General features: G+C 36.0%; 1 protein-coding gene and 1 pseudogene across 1 annotated transcript; both read right to left on the reverse strand.

Annotated features, from left to right (window-relative positions):
• Window positions 1-3,227: 3,227 nt before the first annotated feature.
• LOC123394544 lies at window positions 3,228-13,330 on the reverse strand (annotated as a pseudogene).
• Window positions 13,331-19,831: 6,501 nt separating this feature from the next.
• Window positions 19,832-20,487, reverse strand: LOC123394362 (ATP synthase F(0) complex subunit C2, mitochondrial-like). The gene has a single exon (XM_045088188.1). It carries the CDS (start codon window positions 20,427-20,429, stop codon window positions 19,992-19,994), a length of 438 nt encoding a protein of 145 aa, XP_044944123.1. The 5' UTR covers window positions 20,430-20,487; the 3' UTR covers window positions 19,832-19,991.
• Between the last annotated feature and the right edge of the window lie 1,901 nt (window positions 20,488-22,388).

Raw genomic sequence — 22,388 nt, forward strand, 5'->3', positions numbered from 1 at the left:
GGTGTGTGTATGTAACATAAGACATATGATTTTGAAGTAATCTGATGATAAGAGAAAATGGGTAAAGAGTGTTGTAATATTAAACTTTCATGGTTATAAGGTTGCCTGGAAAATAAACTAGACTTGAGTATTTTAAAATGAGCTTAGGAAAACCTTACAAATCTCTCTTTCCACTGTTCCATGTAGAAAAATCAGCCAGTACAACCTAGATTGCACACAAGCATCAGGGGTTTGGTTTATCACTTTATCAATGTAGTAGCTATGAGGGCCCAGCTAAGAGAAAACAGAGTTTTTATTAGTAGTAGAAAGTGATCTTGTCAAATGATTTTTTCTGCATGTACTGAGTTGAACATATACTTTGTCTTTTTTAGTTTAATATGATGCATTACACTGATTGGTTTTCAGATGTTAAGCTAATCCTTCATTTTTTGGATGAATCTTTCTTAATCATAGTGTGTTAACCTTTTTATACAAGATATTTTTTCCAGAAATTTAATTAGAATTTTAAAAATCCATATTAATGGGGGATATCGGGTGGTTTTATTTTCTTGCAATGTCTTTGTTTTTATTTTCTGTTTTAAGAAAGAAGTAACATGGTTTTTTTTTTTTTTTTAATGTTGGACATTCTTAAAGCCCTGTATTCTAAACTAATACGAACACTGCAAATAATATATTCCTAATCTAGTTGACATCTAAAAAGGAAAGTTGTAATACCAATATCTGTAAATTGATTAATATTTACGTTGGAGGATGACCAGCTTTGGTATATTTGTATTTCTCTGGCTCCCCTTTTTTGTGGGTATTTGAGTCCATCTCCATTCAGCAGAGTTGGATGGGACTGATATATTTGGTGTTTCACTTAAATATTGCCACACAATCCACAGAGGATACACAAGTTCTAGGATTGGGCTGCTCCTGAGACTGCCTTCATCATCTTTTTAAAAACTGAAACCATCAAATAGTGAAGGTCTGCATTGCCACTCTGTGAGGCCAAGTCTAGTCTAATTAGTTAATATATCAGAAATACTTGAAGGTAAAAAGTGAGGTTAAGTGATAGAAACAGACAATGATGATGTACATTTTTCATTTTTTTATCGGAAAATTTTTTAAAAATTATTTTTAAAGATATTATTTATTTATTTGACAGAGAGAAACACAATGAGAGAGGGAACACAAGCAGGGGGAGTGGCAGAGGGAGAAGCAGACTTACTGTTGAGCAGGGATTATGACCCGAGTCGACGGCAGACGCTTAACGGCTGAGCCACCAGGTGCCCCTCTCTGAAGATTATTTTAAAACTAGCTCTGTATCTTAGGTTCAATCTTAACATGAAATATTTACCTCTAAATAATTTTTTTCAGTCATATGAACATGTGTGCGAAGGCTATCTACCTATGCACGTTATAACTACACTTTCAGTTACCTATGCATAGAAATCCCAAGAAGTAGATAACACTCATTCATCAAAATTAAAAATTACATAATCTAAATAAACTCTTTGCATACTCATGTCAACTCTTGCTAGATGTAGTTAATCTATATTTGCATAGCTGACTCTACCAGGCTATAATACCATATATTTTTTTTCAAAAGTAATTATAAAGTACAGCAAAGTGCTCATTTTTACAGTGACCAAAGTGGTACTTTTTAACTTCAATCTCTGCTATAGTGAAGTTTGAAACCTTAAAGATGGCTGTTCAAGTTTGTTAGTGACTTGAAGATTTGATTTTTCTGCCCATTGAATTTAGGTTAGAGATTTTCCTCTGTTCAAGTTTCACGATTCAGCAGAAGCTAGAGATTATTAATATTCCAAGGCTTTGTCTGTGCAGGCAAATATTTTTCTTTGGGGGCTGAAGAATTCAGAGCCAATGTGGATATGACAGAACTCACAGGGAGTCAGCGCTTGCCTTCTGCTAGAGGCAATAGGCACCTCACTGAGGAGGAAGTTGTCAAGGGCCCTCTTGTTAATAAAGCAGTCTTCGCCTCCATGAATACTCTTGGCCATCATTTGAACATTACCTTAATGGAGGAAAAATTAGTGCTTACTAAATTGTACTCTTTTCATAGGCCTTTCTTACCCATATTTTTCATCTAACAGTTTAAAAATGTTAAAATAATCAGTTGCCTAGGAGACTTGCTACTTCTGATTACAAAATGCAAAAGAATACTAAATAAAAAATAAGGAAATAGTGTTTAAGTGTGAAATTAGGGGTACTCACAAAAACTTACCTTTTTATTATGTCAGAAACAAAATGATGATCAGACTAGTAAACTTGAGAGGACTTGTGAAAGTCTTTGGGTGGAAATTCACAACATGAAATTATTGGAAAAAAGGCAAAGTAAAAGCTAGAGCTAAAAATAGGCAGTAAAACAAGATGGCAGGACAGGAGGAGCTGCTCAAAAAGCTTTTGCCTGGGATTGCAGAGCACAGTGTGAGGGCAACCAGTGGGCCTGCAGTCTGTCTCCAAACACTTTCTCAGTCAGATACATTGCTGAACATAATTTTGGAATGTTAGAGCAAGTCAGTTCAGGTAAGTGATAGTTATAACATATTTTTCAGAAGTGGCAATGAAAAAATATACTGAACCACCTTGCCTCTGAAGTGCCTAATTTTATCAGAAAGTAAACGTGTCAGTGGCTATCTTAAGCTACATAAAATTTGGTCAAATTAAGCCCAATAACACAATCATTTATTTGAAACCTGCTTCCTAAAAAAAAAAAAATTCAAAATTCAGGGTATTATTAATTTTCTAAAGTTCTCTCAGAAGTAAAGGCTAATTCTATATGTAGAGTTTTACCCAAATGTCCATTGACATTATCATTATTTACATAGAAGGTTTTAATCTGAAATCACCTTGGCACCCTCAAAATATCTAAACTATGAACTTCTGCAGTGGAATTATATACTTGCAAGTTGTGGCTTCAAAGTACTGATAAACCAAAGAAAAAGGTCACCTATCAGAACAAGTCAGAATGATGAATCATTCTCACTAATGAAAGATCAAATAACCATTACCCTCTCAGCAAACTGGAAATAAATGATCTTGAGCTTGAGAAGGGGGGAAAAAATGGATCCTGGAGTATACAAAATCCTGGAGTATACAAAAATCAGATGCCTTATCCTCCAATTGCCTTATCCTCCAGTAGCTCAGTCCTAAAACTAAAAAGTCAGACAAACCCATGCAATTCAGAAGCCAGAGAAGGCTTGCTCCACATTCACATATGGGATCTATAGGAAGGTGTAGCCAAATAGGTAGAGCACAGATTCACCGTTGTGTGTCCTTGGGATTGCCTCTGCCATGATCATAGAGGTATCAGTAACCTGAATCTTGGAACAGTGTCTCATTTCGGCCCCTTGTGGAATGGTGTTTGTGACAATAGTCTCAAAAGCAGCATTATATATGCTGGAAATAGCTGGCCTAGAGAAGATCCCATGGGTAAGAATAGCATAAACTTGGGTGGCTACCGAGAGTCGCTTGTCAGCAGCATGGCAGATGGTGCTACACGTGTCAGCCATGTCCTCCACAAGGGCAGCTATGCGGTCCTTCATGTGGCCCACCAGAACCATCTGGTCCACTTCATTTGCCTTCTAACTCTCTTTGTGAATCAAGGCAAATTCCACATTCACCCACATTCACTGCAATTGATGTGACCCTTTTAGCTCCCCTGACAATAATACAGTATCTCTTCTCCGCAATATTCTCCTGAATCCACTGCAGGACTGCAGGCTCCGTGGGCAGATTATCCACTGGAATCTCAAAGAATCCCTGGATCTGAGAGGCATGCAGGTCCATGGTGATAATGTGATCTGCCCCAGCAAAGCATAGTGACCACGAATTTCACAGAAATCAGAGGGTGACTCTTACCCTTTTTATCTTGTCAAGAGTATGGAACACGGAATCACAGCAGTCACCCTGGATGATGATGCAGTCTTGCAGGCGTTGATCGGGACGAGGAGTTCCATCATGTCGATTTCTCCACAGCCATTCTGGGTGTTCTAGACATCTTTGCCCTTCCCGCTTCTACTGATCTCACCGTTGGTCTCCTGGTTGCCGAACTTCTTGGTGACGACTTAGCCCAGCTCCAGGCCCAGACAGTCGGCCACGTGCTGAGACAGCTGCTGGTGCAAGCTGCCTGCTGAAGAGCACAATATCAGGCATGGCAGAGGTGGCACCAAAGGCTGCCATGTGAGTGGGAAACCCTGTCTGGGTTTGATGTCACGGTGCTTCTGGCATTAGAGAATCATTTGTGAATTATTTAGTTAACTTTAATTTTTTGGAAGCATTTTTGCAGAATTGGTATTATTTATTTCTTGAATTTTGAGAGAAATGGTCTGTCAAGCTATTTGTATCTGGATTTTTTGTGTATGGGGAAAAGTTAACTACAATTAAATATTTTTCATAGATAAAATTTTTATTTTTTGTGTAGGTGTTAGTAGTTGTATCTTTCAAGGAATTTGCCCATTTCATCTAAGTTGTTGAATTTATTGTCTTAAATGTGTTCACAATGTTCCCTTCATATCTTTTAATATTCATAGAATCTCTAGTTCTTTTTTTTTTTAAAAGATTTTATTTATTTATTTGACAGAGAGAAATTACAAGTACACTGAGAGGCAGGCAGAGAGAGAGAGAAGGAAGCAGGCTCCCTGCTGAGCAGAGAGCCCGATGCGGGACTCGATCCCAGGACCCTGAGATCATGACCTGAGCCAAAGGCAGTGGCTGAGCCACTGAGCCACCCAGGCGCCCCTAGAATCTCTAGTTCTATTACTGTTCTCATTACTGAGTTTGGTAATTAGTGTCACCTCTCTTTTATTTTATTTCTTTCCTAGTAGTCTGACTACAATGTATGTCAATTTTATTGATGTTATTAAAGAACCACTTTTTGGTTTTATTGTTTTTTTAAAATTTTCTGATTTCTAGATAATTTATGCTTTGATATTTTATTTCTTCTTTCTACTTTGAAAGCTGATGTCATTGACTTGAGTTGATTCTTATTTTCCAGTGTACATATTAAGTGCTTTAAATTTCTACCTAGTAGTTTTTTCAGTGGCATTCATTTTGATATGTTACCTTGATCTACAGCTTAAAAAAATTAATGTCATTCCAAAGTGTTATACACTGGATGACTTTAAACAATAGAAATTTCATTCTCTCTCAGTTTTGGAGGCCAGAAGCCCTGAATCAAGGTTTCAGCAGGGCCATGCTGATGCAGATGCTTAACAGATTGAGCCACCCAGGAGCCTCTATGGTATTTTTTTTCCTTTGACATCTTTTTTTCCCCTCTTAGTACTTTAAATATATTTGCCCCATTGTGTTGCTTCTTGCATTGCATCCACCTAGAAATCTGCTGTCATTTTCAGATCTTTTTGTCTGAATATTACATGTTTAATTTTAGGGGGCTGCTTTTAAGTCTTTGTCTTTATCACTGATTTTAAACAATTTTATTATGATATACCTTGGTGTGGTTTTCTTTGTTTGTTTGTTTCTTTCTTTCTTTCTTTCTTCTTCTTTTTTAAAGATTTTTATTTATTTATTTTGAGAGAGAGAGAGAGACAGAGTGAGAGAGAGCATGAGAGGGGAGGTCAGAGGGAGAAGCAGACTCCCCATGGAGCTGGGAGCCCGATGTGGGACTCCGTCCCAGGACTCTGGGACCATGACCTGAGCTGAAGGCAGTTGCTTAACCAACTGAGCCACCCAGGCACCCTCTCTTTCTTTCTTTCTTTTAAAGATTTTATTTATTTATCTGAGAGAGAGCGTGTATACAAGTGTGCTGGGGGGAGGGGCAACAGGAGAGGGAGAAACAGATTCCCTGCTCAGCCCTGGGCCCTACTTGGGCTCCATCTCAGGATCCTGAGACGCTGACCTGAGCTGAGGCAGACCACTTAACCTACTGAGCCACAAGGACGTCCCTCTTTGTTTCCTGTTCACTGAGTTCTTTGGACTGGAGATTTATAGTTCTCATCATATTTGGAACATTTTAGAGGTTATGTCTTCAAATATTTTTTGCTTTCCCTCCTGGTTCTTTTCTCCATACAAGACTCTAAGTACATATATTTTGGGTTGCTTCAAGTTGTTTCACAGTTCACAGTGATGCTATATATATGTATTTTTTTTTTGGAGGGAGGGAGGTTATTTTGTTTTTCTATCTATGTTTTATTTTGGATAGTTTCTGTTATTTTCTCTACTCTTTTTCTCCTTCAGTGTCTAATTACCATTAATCTGATTCAGAGATTTTTTCACCTTGGACAATGTAGTTTTTATTTTTGAAGTTTGATTTGGGCTAAAAAAAAAATCTTGGAATATATCTATAGTAACATTTCTAATGTACTTGTCTGCTAATTCTAACACCTGTAGCAGCTCTGGTTTAATTTATATTGATTGATTTGTTTTCTCATTTTGAGTCATATTTTCCTATTTTTTGAATGTGTGATATATATTTTTCCAGTTTTATAAAGATATTATTAACTTATGCTATAATATTTAAGATATACAATGTAATTTGATATAGGTATATACTGTAAAGTGATTACTATAATCAAACTAATTAACATATCCATCACCTCACACAGTTACTTCCCTTTTTTAGATAAGAAATCTTAACAAATTTCAAATATACATTATCATATAACTATAGTCTCCACGCTGTACATTGGATTTCCAGAACTTATTTGTCTTATAGCTAAGAGTTTGTACACTTCGACCAACATCTCTCCATCTCCCCCACATCCCTAACCCTTGATAACTACCATTTTACTCTCTGCTTCTATGAGTTTGATTATTTTTGATTTCACATATAAGTGAGATCATGCACTATTTGTCTTTCTCTCTCTGGCTTATTTCACTTAGCATAATATCCTTAAGTTTTATCCATTTGTCACAAATGTCAGGATTTTCTTCTATTTTTAAGGCAGACTATTAAGCACTGTGTAAACATATCACATTTTCTTTAGCCAGTCATCCATTGATGGCTACATAGGTTGCTTCCATAGGTCTACTGTGAGTAATGCTTTAAGGAACACGGTAGTGTAGATATCTTGAGATAATGATTTTATTTCCTTTGATTACACTCAAAGAAATAGGAGTGATGGATCATATAGTAGTTCATTTTTTTATTTTTCTGAGGAAACATTCATACTGTTTTCCATAAAGGCTATACCAATTTTTATAACCATCAGTAGTGTACAAGAGTTCCCTTTCACCACATCCTTACCAACACTTGTTATCTTTTATTATTTTGATAGAAGTCATACTACTGGGTATGAGGTGATACCTCATTATGGTTTTGATTTGCATTTTCCTGATATTAAGTCTTCTTATCACACATATACACACACAAATAAGTAGGGTGGGGAGAAACTTTTGGAGGTGATATGCTTATGAGATTAACTAAGGTGATGTCTTCAAGGTTATTTATGCTTGTTTTCAAAATCATAAAGTAGTATTCACTAAATATGTGCAGCTCTTTGTATGCCAGTCATTGCTCAATAAAGTGTTTTTAAAAAAATATTAAAAATATTTACTGTAGTTTTAGTAGGGCTTCAGAAAATATTGTAATTAGATACATGTGCTCTATCTACCATATTGAAACAGAGTCAGTGTTAGTCACTGTTAACTATTAGCATTCTTCTAAATATTTTCAGGATAAAGCAGTATCTTCAAATGTACACTTGTAAAACTTAAAATTCAAAGTTAGCTCTTTGTTCCTTTCTCAATTGGAAATAAAGAAAAGTTGGGGTGCCTGGGTGGCTCAGTCTGTTAAGCATCTGCCTTTGGCTTAGGTTATTATCCTGAGGTCCTGGGATTAAGTCCTGCAACAGGCTCTCTGCCCAGTGGGGAGCCTGCTTTTTTCTCTCCTCTTACTCCTCCCGCCCTGCTCATGCTCTAGGTCAAATAAATAAATACAGTACTTTAAAAAAAGAAAACAAAGAAAAGTCATCATCATTGAAAATAGGTTTCTCACTTTCTGGAGAAATCTAATTCTCACATTCTTATGGAACGAAGGCACATTCAAAGAGGATTGATTATTTGGGGGATTTCTTGTGCATTATCATTTTGAAGATAGTTTGGGTTATGGATTTCTTCTATAAGTTATTTGAGAACTCAAAAAATAAAAGAAAAATGTTGAAAATAAATAATGTAGTTCTTTAAACATTAATCTGTAATACCTGGACTTACTCCTTTGTAGACTCAAATCCCTGCTCAATCAGCTTAGCCCTATTTCATTCCAGGGTAGATACACTGAATACTAGGAAGTTGATCTCTGCCAATGACCTTTCTAGTGTGAGTTTGCAATACTCCCTTCTTTAGTACATCAGTTTCCATGGAATTTTTCTCTTAAAAGCAAGGCTTATCTGTTTGTGCTAACCTGGATAAAATGTTCTCATCATTATTTTGTAGGGTTGTTTACATTTTCCAGTACCAGTCTGATCAAGTTTACAAAGTTTTGACATTCTTTTTAGAGAAATTCCTTAATAAAGGAAACCAGTGTTGTATTACAAACTCTACATTTTATTAAATATCTCCTTTCTTCTGATTCAGCTGCAATCAAACAAAATAAGATTGCTCTTAAGAGTTGGAGAGATTAGAATGGTGGGAATTTGTAACTCTTAAAAGTTCTATTAGTTGGGCGCCTGGGTGGCTCAGTCATTAAGCATCTGCCTTCGGCTCAGGTCATGATCCCAGGGTCCTGGAGTCTAGCCCTACATAAGGCTCCCTGCTTGAAGGGGAGCCTGCTTCTCTCTCTCCCACTCCCCCTGCTTGTGTTCTCTCTCTCTCTCTCTCTCTCTGTGTGTGTAAAAAAATAATTAAAATCTTAAAAAAAAAAGTACCAATTGTAGTTGAGTTTTAATTGATCTTATAGGAAGGTGCTCAAACTTTTCCTTTGATGCAAAGTTTCATTTGGAAAGTCAAGACATGCACCAGTGAGCCAAGATGAATTTGTCACATTGTTATCTGGCAACAGTTTGGCTATTTTTGTTGAAATAATGTTGTTGTTGTTGTTGTTTTTTAACCTATATGGATAGTTTTACTGTGTGTTTCCAAGTACCAAAAAGATAGGCACTTTCAAAGTCCATAATAATATATGCTCACTGTACAGGTAATTTTTTTCCTTCTAATCTTTACCTTAATTTAGCAGACTAAAACCTCATTTGTTAAGTCATTACTGAGAGAAATAACTTCTCCGTTCTTTGTAAGCCTGCTGTAGGGAAAAAGACTTTTTATTTCTTCCTTTAATTAAAATATACAACGGACTTTTCAAAACAAATAAGAATCTAATATAATTTTCTAATCAAAAGGAGGAGCTGCAGGGGAGATTTTACATACAGTTTCTAATACTGTACTCAAAAATAAAAAGCAAATACTATCTTCTTTGGGCACTTATTCCATGAGGCTTTGTGACTGTAAAAGAGTAAATAATCAGAACAAATTAAAAAATAAATGTGGGGTGGAGTTGTTTTTTGAAGCACGGCCATGAGTTTCCTGGCTCAACTGGTGGGAGATGTCAAACAATAAACTGAAATAAATGAACACAAAAACCAAATAAGAACCATAACTTACGCAAGGATGTGTTTTAAGTTTGGGAGAAATAGCTGTTGCTTTGGCTGACGAGGCCCCATTCTGTTTAGCTTCTTAAATGAGAGCTAGTATATTGACATGCACTTCGATGTACATACAGAGTTTTTTCGAAGTGACTCTTCCTAATATTGGAAATTCTTGGCTACTTTCCAGTCTAAGGAGAGGTTAGCCAAAGACGAAGGCTTTATTAAGACCACCCGAAGTATCAGATCCCACCCCTCCTCTGAATCTGTGCTACTGTAATACGAAGGAGAAATCTTCAAGGGGTGGAGGGTGAAGTGGAGGGCAGATGCAGAGGCAGGGAAAAGGGAGGCAAAAGAAAATGCAGTTTTTCATCAAATAAAATTAAATTCCTTCCTCCTTCTTTCTAAATAGGTGGAGACACAAAGCCATTAAATCAATTCCTTATTAGGACCGATATTTTTTGTTGTTGTGCGTAGCCGGAAGAACACATTGTGATTTTCTGTAATGCTCAGATGTTGCCAACTGCATTGAGTATTTTTGGTATTGCTCAGATTTTGTTTTAAGGCATATACAATATTTTTAGAATGTCCTAGAAGATTAGTTCTATTAGCTCTAAATTTATGCTACAATAGTTTGCATGGCAGGCAACTATAGAAATTCATTGCATGACATCTTGAAGTTTTATGGAAAATCCTCGCTCATTTTAATGAATCTTTTTGTTTAGAGATTTTTGGGTCAAGACACTGGATCCAACGGAGATCCAGCTGAAGCAAATTGCTTTTGAAAGATTCCCACAAATGTTTGTTAGAATCAGGCAAGTGGTTATATACTTATCAGCAAAACACTAACTGTCCTTCCCAAAGTTGTATCAGTTCCTTTCCTGAATGTCTCTTCAAAAAAATTTTTTTAAAGTTAAATGTGAGCAGCACACTGAACAGAAAATGGTAAGTAGTTTCATGTGCTGTGCAGGAACTCAATTATTTTTTTTAACTAGCCATGAAATGGATGTGAAATGGAGAAATGCATCAGAAAACGTTCCAGGAGATCAAGGCAGATACAATTTAGGAGAAAGAGATTAAAGGAAGCAGTTAGCAGGGCACCTGGGTGGCTCAGTCTGTTAAGAAGCTACCTTTGGCTCAGGTCATGATCCTAGAGTCCTGGGATCAGGTGCTGCATTAGGCCCCCTGCTCAGTGGAGTCTGCTTTTCTCGCTGCCTTTCCCCCTGGCTTGTGCTCTCTCTCTCTCTCTCTCTCTCTCACTCTCTATCAAATAAATAAAATCTTTTAAAAAGGAAGCAGTTAAGTAAGAGACAATGTGAAGACAGTATGATGAGGCATCCAAAAGAAAAGAACAGTGAAGGGAGTACGGGCATGAAGGGTGAGGATTTGGACGAGAGAGCTGGATAACTGTGCTCTGGGAGACTTGTGAGATCCACTGTTAGTCGAAGAGGGACAGGTAGAAGTTGCAAGACTAATGACAAGAAGAAAGATTGAACAAAATGATTGTGTGGCACATGGTTCTCTTATAACTCTCCGTGTGTGCTCCTAGGCTTTTACCCTGCAACATGCAGTGCAGAGAACTGGCTTATTCACTCCTGTGACTGTTGCTCATTTCATATAAACATTCCCCTAGTGGTTTAAACATTTCTGGAAGCAATTAGATTTCTTAGAAGTAACTCTGTGCTTTCCAGTTAAGATGCTATGAAAAAATGTTGCCAGTCTTAAAAGTCAGACATTTTTTTATTACTGAGAGGATCCTTAAAATTCTCTTGAAGAAATTAGTGTCCATGGACCCAGGATCTTAGAAACTTCTGCATATATACGTCTAAATATCTAGCTATCTAAATAAATAAATACAGAAGTTTTTAGATGCTTCTATTCTGTTATGAATATATACCTACAAAGACTGGCCTGTAGTGCTGTTCATAAATTCATAATTCAACGTTCTGGACTTGGGAAGAAAATCAAGAAAAGTTTTATTCTTTTTTTTTTTTTTCAAGCAAAGTTGGTTTGAGTCAGAAATACAAACAACAAACACTTCCAATCTCCATTTCTCAAAATGAAAAGAAAAAAAAATCCACTGCTTCAAAGATCTATTACTTTAAATTGTACATCTTACAACTACACAGTAAGTTCAAAATTTTAATCCTCAGTTCATTGACAATGCAAATTATTTGCCAGAATTTGGAAGTCAAACAGGGTGAGAGGGGAGAGCCTTTACATATTCCAGGTTTAATATCTAAGCACCAGATGGAAACAATTCTACAATGAAAGAAAGAAATCTGTTAGGATATTTTGGAGATCTGTTCAGTTCAGCAGCACGTCACTGGTTGTGAAGGCCAATTTCTCAGAGGACTTATTTGAATTGCAGATACTGAAGTAGTGTACTAATTTAACCCAGAAAATGCTGAAATTTGGATTTATTTAAATTTTAATAGTTCTTAGGTCGGTAAAGTACCCATTTTTCTTTCAATAATGACTCTTGTATACGTGAGACAAAGAATTTTGAGGCAGATAAGCAGGAAGAGAAGGAATGGTTTTTATTGACATTGTAATACAGTTGAAATAATAAAAATTTTCCTGTTAATATTTACAACTATGACCATTTTAAGGGGATTATAAAATCATCTGTATTTATTTTATGCTACGAAAATCTCTATCCAGAACAGTTTATGGGATTTATTATTGAAGGACTTGAAACAGTTAACAACAATTAAAAATAGCCTATGGATCTTTCAAAGGGTGATTTTTAAATGAATCTGAGCAGAAACAAAGGGCAAAAAAAAAATCTGCTTGGTAAATAATGGATGGCTGAGCTTTGACAGTGAAAGACTGGGGAACTAGTGGGATATTAAGCAATAAATCTCTGAGGGGGCCTTTTTCATATTCATACCTGTGTTTTCTGGCAAAATAAGTGTCAAAATTTGCAGCCATATGACAGCAAAATTATGCATTACATGGTGAATTATAGATTTTGGATGAAATCCAACTCAAATACTTTCATAAGAACTTGACATGATAAACAAAACACATTGCTTTTCCAAACTGCAGCTTGTTTAAAATTAAAAAAAAAAAACAACAAAATATTACTGTTACAATAGATGATCAGAATGTCAATGCTTTTTACCTCCATTCCTAGATTTTGTTTTACGAAAAATCCTGAGAGGACTGTATTTATATACAATGTTCTAAGACCTTAAATGATTAAATTAATGAAAAGCAGGCAGTGAGTGAAAAACTTGTTCATATACTTTGGGTGGGGAGAATAGGGAGATTCTGAGGGGAGCAAAGGGAATAGAATATTCACTCTGATTTGGTCCTACTCTCTGTGCTATATATTTGGACTTTTTTGAACATAGAGATGGAAATAAGGCAAGGGGAAATGGAAAGGAGTTTAAAAACAGCAAAGAGGGGGCACCTGGGTGACTCAGAGGGCTAAAGCCTCTGCCTTCAGCTTGGGTCATGATCCCAGGGTCCTGGGATCCAGCCCAGCATCGGGCTTTCTGCTCAGCGGGGAGACTGCTTCCCCCTCTCTCTGTCTCTGCCTGCCTCTCTGCCCATTTGTGATCTGTCAAATAAATAAAAAATCTTTAAAAAAATATAAACAAACAATCAAACAAACAAACACCCAGCAAAGAGGAACCGAAGAGAAATGTATGAGGGAATAATGGTGAAGAAACTCTTATTCTCTTGATTCATCTACAACATTGAGTTCTTGGTTTCCAGGTAGGGGACATTACTCAGTGTTCATCTTCCAGTGTATCATGTCTTTGAGACAGTTAACCTACCTTCATAGTATCACATTTAGAGAATGGTCTGAGACTAATGGAAAACATGCTTTGTGGTGGTGTGGTTATATTGGAGCAATTTAGAGGGTCAAGAGGAGTGATTAAAACTTTCTCATCTGGACTGTACTTACGGTTTGCATACTTTGTGTTTTTAAAAAGGGACAAATTTCTTAATTTGCAGTTTCTCTGAAGACATGGAAACTAAAACTGCAAGAGGACAACTGGTCCACGAATCAAGAAACATGCATTCAGGTCCCACATCTGCAGTGAACTGTGTGAGCTAATCATATCTGTTTTCTTCTTAGCACTGTACTTTTCTAGCCCGTAAAATAGGGAGGTTGGTGTGGATAATTTCTAAAGTCTCTTCAGACTCTGAAAATCGTTGTTTCTATGTTTGCTTTATCCTAAGAACTGAAACATCTGTGCTGTCTGAGTATACAGAATATTAATAAATATGTAATAAATATCTGGCAGAGGCCTGCGAATATTTGAATGCCCTTCCCCTCTTAACAGCTTTTCATATATCTGTTCTCCATTCTGTAGAATTGTAGAAATCTGTGCCTTACAGATTTTACATTTGGAAATCATTAATTGGACAACTCGGTTTATACTACTTGACCTGTTGATTGACTTGATTATTGAACAATCAGTTTTTCTGGAATCATGGAGATATTTTTATAAGGAACTGTGTAAGTGTTTGATGGCTAGGGAATTTTGTTTGCAAAGGCTGATAACATGCAGAGTGTTGAAAACTACGGTATGGGTGATTAAGGTAGGGTTAGTGGAGTTAGATCAATAGTGGCCAGTCTTACATATTGGAGGGAATTTTTTTCCCAGGGAAAAAATTCTCTTCTTTTACACCAAGAACTACTCAACAGTGTGTTCTGGAGGCATGATCCTCATACTGTGAGTTCAGAGTTAGCCCTTAATTCTGATTTTATGTTAAAGTCACTGGGATCTGTTCTTCCTAGTACCCACTTTGTTCTGAATCAGTAGGGTATAAACTTACACGATGGAGTACATCTTATTGATGATCTTTTCCAATTTACTACTTAGAGATGACTACAGCATAGTAAAGTGGTTATTAGAGAGGGCTTAGAATAAAAATATTATATTTCCCAGCTTCTTTGCCATTTGGCTGATGACTTTGGGCATTCCCCCCCCCCAGCTTTTATTTATTAAAAACTTTAAAAATAATACTTTGTTAAGGCAGAATTCACATGTAAAACCCATGCTTTAAAGTGTATATTCTCAGAGCTGGGCAAGCATCATTACCATTTAATTTCATCATAGCAAAGAGAAAGCCCATGCCTACTGGCAGTTCTCTCCATTTTCCCTTACCCTGTAGACTTTCTTTCATGTAGCATCAAGTTTTCAAGGTCATCCATGTTGTAGCATGTGTCAGTATTTCACTCCTTTTTCTTACTGAATAATATTCCATTATGTGAACATGGCCCATTTTATCCATTCATCAGCTGATGGGCATTTTGGACTGTTTCAGCTTCCTGGTTATCCTGAGTAGCTACTGTAACATTCCTGTGCATTCCTGTAATGCTGTTATGACATTCCTGTTCAAGTTTTTGTGTGAACATGTTTTCAGTTGAGTTGGTGATATGTTTAGGAGTGTAATTGCTGGAACAAATGATAATTTTGTATTTAGTTTTGAGGAATTTCTTAACCATTTTCCAAAGTGACTGTGTAGTTTTAAATTTCTACCAGTGTTGTCTATTCCACAGCCTCACTAACACTTACATTTTTTTTTCCCTAAAGATTTTAGTTATTTATTTGACAGAGAGACAAAGCGAAAGAGGGAACACAAGCAGAGCGGGTGGGAGAGGGAGAAGCAGGCTTCCTGCTGAGCAGGGAGCCCAAGATGCAGGGCTCAATCCCAGGTCCCTGGGACCCTGACCTGAGCCAAAGGCAGACACTTAGCTACTGAGCTACCCAGGTGCCCCACACTTACTTGTTGTTGTCTGTCTTTTTTATTATAGCCATCCTTCTGTGTGTGTGAACTAATAACTTTGTTGTGGTTTTGATTTGCATTTCTCTAATGAGTAATGATGTTATATACCTTTTCCTATACTTATTTAGCTATTTGTATAAATTCAGAAATATCTTCAAAATATTTTATTTTTAAATTGGGTTAATTATATTTTTGTTATTGACTTATAAGGATTTTTTAAAATATTCTGAGTACAAGTTCCTATGACGTGCATGATTTGCAATTATTTCTCTCATTCAGTGTTTTTTTTTTTTCTTGGACTTTGAAGCACAAAACATTTTCATTTTGATTAAGTATAATTTATCTATTTTTTTGTTGCTTGTGCTTTTGATGTCACATCTAGAAAATCATTGTCTAACCTAAGGTCACTAAGTTTTACTTCTACATTTATTTCTAAGAGTCTTATTGTTTTAGATTTTACATTTAATTCTGTGATCCATTTTGAGTTAATGTTTATATATATATATGAGATAGGGTCCAACTGCATCATTATGCATGTAGATATCAGTTGGCTTAGAATTCTTTTTAGAAAGACTATTTTTGGGGCACCTGGGTGGCTTAATCCATTGGGCATTCCACTCTTGATTTTGGCTTGGGTGGTGATCTCTGGGTCATGGGATCTAGCCCTGTGTCTGGCTCTGTCCTCACAGAATCTCCTTGTCCCTCTCCTCCATTCCTTCCCCTGATCATGCTCTCTCTGTGTCTCTCAAATAAATAAATAAATAAAATCTTTTTTAAAAAGACACTTTTTTTATTTTTTTTTTTGTCAATTGAAATGCTTTGACACCCTTGTGAAAGTCAACTGACTGTAAATGGAAGGTGTAAGTTTGGATTTACAATTTCATTCAATTGATCTGTATGTCTGTTCTAATGCTATACCACACTGATTAATTACTGAAACTTTGTAGTCAACTTTGTATTATTTATTTATTTATTTATTTAAAAATTTCTTTTCAGTGTACCAGAATTCATTGTTTATGCACCACACCGAGTGCTCCATGAAATACGTGCCCTCCATAGTACCAACCATCAGCCTCACCCAACTTCTCACCCCTGCCCCTTCAAAACCCTCAGGTTGTTTTTCAGAGTCCAAAGTCTCTCATGGTTCATCTCCCCTTCCAATTTCCCTCAACTCCTTTCTCCTCTCCATCTCCCCATGTCCTCTGTTATTTCTTATGCTCCACAAATAAGTGAAACCATATGATAATTGACTCTCTCTGCTTGACTGATTTCACTCAGCATAATCTCTTCCAGTCCCATCCATGTTGCTACAAAGTTGGGTATTCATCCTTTCTGATGGAGGCATAATACTCCATAGTGTATATGGACCACATCTTCCTTATCCATTCATCCATTGAAGGGCGTCTTGGTTCTTTCCACAGTTTGGCAACCATGGCCATTGCTGCTATGAACATTGGGGTACAGATGGCCCTTGCTTTTCACTACATCTGTATCTTTGGGGTAAATACACAGTAGTGCAATTGCAGGGTCATAGGGTAGCTCTGTTTTTAACTTCTTAAGGAATCTCCACACTGTTTTCCAAAGTGGCTGCACCAACTTGCATTCCCACCAACAGTGTAAGAAGGTTTCCCTTTCTCCACATCCTCTCCAACACATGTTGTTTCCTGTGTTGTTAATTTTGGCCATTCTAGCTGGTATAAGGTGGTATCTCAATGTGGTTTTGATTTGAATCTCCCTGATGGCTAGTGATGATGAACATATGGTCAACTAATCTTCAACAAAGCAGGAAAAAATATACAGTGGAAAAAAGACAATCTCTTCAATAAATGGTGCTGGGAAAATTGGACAGCTATATGTAGGAGAATGAAACTTGACCATTCTCTTACACCATACACAAAGATCAACTCGAAATGAATAAAAGACCTCACCATGAGACAGGAATCCATCAGAATCATAGAGGAGAACACAGGCAATAACCTCTTTGATATCAGCCACAGCAACTTCTTTCAAGATATGTCTCCAAAGGCAAAGGAAACAAAAGCAAAAATGAACTTTTGGGACTTCATCAAGATCAAAAGCTTCTGCACAGCAAAGGAAACAGTCAACAAAACAAAGAGGCAACCCACGGAATGGAGAAAATATTTGCAAATGACAGTAAAGACAAAAGGCTGATATCCAGGATCTATAAAGAACTTCTCAAACTCAACACACACAAAACAGACAATCATGTCAAAAAATGGGCAGAAGACATTAACAGACACTTCTCCAATAAAGACATACAAATGGCTATCAGACACATGAAAAAATGTTAATCAACTTTTGTTTTTTGTTTTGTAGTAAACTTGAAATTATAAGTGTGAGTCTTCCACCTTTATCTTTCCTTTTAGAGATTGCTTTGGCTATTCTGAGTCCCTTGAACCCATTAAAATATGAATTTTAAAATCATCTTGCCAATTTTTGCAAAAAGGGCAGCTGATATTGAGGTAAGGATTGTACTGAATCTAGATTAATTTGGGAAGTATTACTATATTAATAATAAGTCTTTCAATCTATGAACAACATATGTTGTCTTTCCATTTATTTTTTCTTTAATTTTTTCAATAATGTTTTCTAGTTTTCAGTGTGTAAGTCTTATACATTCTTGTTAAATCTATTCCTAAGTATTTTATTTTTTGTTGCTGTCGTAATAGAGTTGTTTGCTTAACTTTTTTTCAGATTGTGCATTGCTACTGTATAGGAATATAACTGATTTTGTATATTGAACTTGTATTCTATAACCTTGCTATACTATTTTTTGTGTGTGTGGATTTTTTTTTAGGATTTTCTAAATATAAAATTGTTATCTGTGAATGGAGATCATTTAATTTCTTTCATTTTAATCTGAATGCCTTTTATTTCTTTTTCTTGCCTAATTACTGTAGCTAGAACCTCTACCACAGTATAGAAGTGTGAATGGACATATTTATCTTGTTCCTGTTCTTAAAAGGAAAACATTTAGTCTTTCATGATTAAGTTTGATATAAACTGTTAACATTTTGTAGAGGGCCTTTATCCAGTTAAGGAACCTCCCTTCTGTTTCAAGTTTGTTATGTTTTTATCATGAAAGTGTATTGAATTGTGTTATGTAATTTTTCTTCATCTATCGAGTCAATTGCATGCTTTTTGTTCTTTATTATGTTCATGTAATATATCATATTGATTGATTTTTCATTTGTGGAACCAACTTTTTGCTTCTGTGATAAATACTATTTAATTATGGTATGTAATCTTTTTCTTCTTTTTTAAAAAAATGTTACTCGATTTGGTTTGCTGCTATTTTATTGAAGACTTTCCATTTATATTCATAAAGGTCATTGGTCTGTAGTTTTGTCACACTTTCTTTGATTTTGGTATCATGGTAATGTGGTCAAATAGCATGTATTGGGAAGTGTTTCATCACCTATTATTTGGAAGAGTTTGTGAAGGATTGATATTAATTCTCCTTTAAACAGTTTAACATGTAAAGCCAGCTGAGTGTGGACTTTTCTGTGTGGGACTATGTAAGTCTTTTTTGCTTGTTATAGATCTGTCATGGTTTTCTATTTCTTCTGGAGTCAGTTTTCATACTTTGTATCATCCCAGGAATTTGTTCATTTCCTCTAGGTTATCAGGTTTCTAAGTATACTACTTTTTGTAGCATTCCCTTTTAATCCTCTTTAAAAAAATTTCTGTAAATTTGGAAATGATGTCCCTTTTATTACATATCTCAGTAATTTTAATTTCACTTTTTATTTGGTCAGTTTAGCTAAAGGCTTGATTTTTCAAGTAAATTTGGTTTTACTGATTCTTTTCTATCGCTTTTTTTCTATTTTCTATTTCATTTATTTCTGCTTTGTCATTTCTTATTTTGTTCCTTCCACTTGCTTCGGTTTTAGTTTGCTCTCACTCTCTCTCTCTTTTTTCGGGAGAGGGTTATTTATTTATTCGACAGACAAAGATTACAAGTAGGCAGAGAGGCAGGCAGAGAGAGGAGGAAGCAGGCTCCCTGCAGAGCAGAGAACCTGATGCTGGGCTCGATCCCAAGACTCTGGATCATGACCTGACCGGAAAGCCGAGGCTTTAACCTGAGCCACCCAGGCACCCCTAGTTTGCTCTTCTTTTTTTAGCTTCTTAAGGTGGAAGCCTGTTACTATTTATTTGAAAAAAATTTTTTAAAAAATATAGGCATTTATATCTCTAACTTTCCCTTTAGGCACTTTGTTAGTGGCATCTGGAAATATTAATAATGATTTGTTTATTTTTTCATTTACTTCAAAGTATTTTCTAATTTGCCTTGTGATTTCATTTTTATCCCATTGTTTTTTTTTTAGGAGAGTGTTTAGTTCTATTTATTTGCAAGTTTCCCAAATTTCCTCCTGTTACTGATTTCTAATTTTATCTATCATAGTTGAGAAGCATACTTTGTATGATTTAAATTCTTTTAAATTTATTGAGACTTGATTATGGTCTAACATATGTTCTGTTGTGGAGAATGTTCCATGTATACTTGCGTGGAATGCATATTCTTTTTTTTTTTTTCTTATTAATACAGTATTTATTTGTCTTCCCTCTGTCAAACCCTGAGCCAACCACTTTCCCCAGGCTGCCTGGGGAGGTATAGGAAAAGGATTATACAGGGCAGACGAGACACGGGAGAAAGACCTATGGGAGGTGGAGACGGCTCCTTCACATGGCGAAGAGGATGAGAAAGGCCACCATCAGGCAAAAGAGCCCCATGGCCTCCGAGAGGGCAAAGCCCAGAATGGCGTAGGAGAAGAGCTGTTGCTTCAGAGAGGGATTCCTGGCATAACCAATGATGAGGCTCCCAAACACAGTCCCAATTTCAGCCCCAGAACCAGCCACCCCTACCGTGGCAGCCCCAGCCCCAATGAACTTGGCTGCTGTATCGATGTCCCTTGAAATGGCGCTGGTTTGGAAGCTTCGGCTGGGAATAAGTGAGGTCAGGGGACGTGGGGCTGCCAAGATGCTGAGGCCCTTATAAGGTGCCTCATCTGTCAGTGTCTTGGGTGGTTTTAGCACCACTGCAGACAGAGATCGGCTCAACAGCTGAGAGGTGCTCCTGACCAAGAATGGGGTGGAGACGAACTTTGCACAGGCGTACATTTTCAGGGAATGAGGGGCTGTGGCAGGAGAGCTGCTCCCAGGGCCGAGGAGACAGAGAGCGTGGAATGCATATTCTATTGTTTAGTGATATTTTGTAGATTACTCAGATCTAATTCTTTTGTAGTGTTGCTCAGATTTCTGTTTTCTTGCTAATATTCTGCCCAATTGTTCTATTCATTATTGAAAAGTGGGGTATTGGAGATGGTCTTGTTGAAGTGTCCATTTCTCCCTTTGATATTGTCATTTTTTTGCTTCATGCATTTTGGAGCTCATTTGTTAAGGGAATGTAAGTTTATAATTGTATGTTGTCCTAATGAGTTGCTTTCTTTATCATTATAATATGTCTTTCCTGGTCTTTAGTTTCATTTTTTCTCTTAAGCATTTTGTCTCTTATTAATATGGTCATTTCAGCTCTCTTATTTACTCTTTGCATGCTATATATTTTTTGATTCTTTCTTTTGATTTATTTGTGTCTTTGAATTTAAAGTATGGCTCTTGTAGAAATATATAGTTGAGTCATTTTTCTTTTTATTTTGCCAATATGTGTCTTTTGAATGGAGTATGTATTGCATTTGTATTTAATGTCATTAATGGTAAAGTTGAATTTATGTCCACCTTGTTGGTATTTGTTTTCTTTATATCTTATGTTTTATTTTATTCCTCTATTACTACATTCCTTTAAAAAAATAGACATTACCTAGTATATCATTTTGATTTCCTTATTATTTCTTTTATTATATTTTTGAGTTATCTTGTTATTAGTTGCCTCAGATATTATACTTAACAACCTCAAAAATTCTAGTCTAGATTAATACAAATTTGATTTCAATATTATACAGAAATGTTGCACCATTGTAGTTCCTTCCATTCCTTCACTCCTTCTTTGTATTAATATTGTCAAAAACATTATAAAAATATTTTTTAAACTTGATTTCCTTACCTGGAAAAATAGATGTAACAGTAATTTTGATCTTAGGTGTTATTGTTAGTACTAAGTGACACTTCAGATGATGCTAACTAGTACAGTTCCTGGTCCATACTCAACAAAAATGTTTTCTAAATTTGGTGAGGTATGTACCACTGGTTAAAATTCTCTAAGTGAAGCGCCACTGGTTGTACACTTTTAAAAATATTCTCAGTCAATGTGTTTCCACACCCAAGAGAGAGTTTTTTTTTTTTTCCCAGTGCCTTGTTTTCAGATTCTTATTCAGATACTTGTATTTTCTCCATGTTAATTCTTGACTAATCTCCTGGAATAATATAGAAGTTTTTCTGTCCCTGCTACCTGGCAATGCTTTGTTTGTCTTCTATAAACTGAAAGTATTCAGTTCATCAACTCTTCCACAATGGACATAGTCCTTAGACTGCTCCCTTTCCTGATTATTTTCTTCTATAGTAAAAATTGTCAGTTTCACCTATATATATGAAGCTTAAAACTAATTCTGTCATTAAATTGTTTAAACAGGTGGAAGCCTCAGAAGGTTTTTATGAGGTTTCCTGCTCCCAGTCCCACTGACAACTGTAAGACTAGATACTTGATAGAGCACATATCATTCTGTAACCCTTGAAACTCCATGTACTTGTTCTTTCTCTGTCTTCATTTTATGCTTTCAGTTAAAAAAAAAAAAAAGACCCAAAGACCTCAGAGATTATTGAAAATGTGTTCTGAGAACCTTGAGAGAAACTCATATACTAGACATCCATTCATTGAGGCATAAAATTTATCAGTCATTCCCCTCACAGATATAACTCATATTTATCCTATTTGAAAGTTATGACTTCTCTCTCATAATTTTTTTATACACACAATATATGTCTATAATTTTCTTTTTAGCCTTGGAAAGCTACACCAAGAAGTACCTAATACTCTCCCCTTTACAAATGGAAAAGGTATTTATATTAAGTTATATATTAGAAGTCAAAATTCATAGAACTTTACCTAGAAGTGGAATTTCACAT

Source organism: Mustela putorius, unplaced genomic scaffold (assembly GCF_011764305.1).
Source record: "Mustela putorius furo isolate JIRA1106 unplaced genomic scaffold, ASM1176430v1.1 tig00003834_pilon_pilon_pilon, whole genome shotgun sequence".
In the NCBI taxonomy this organism is placed as follows: Eukaryota; Metazoa; Chordata; class Mammalia; order Carnivora; family Mustelidae; genus Mustela; species Mustela putorius.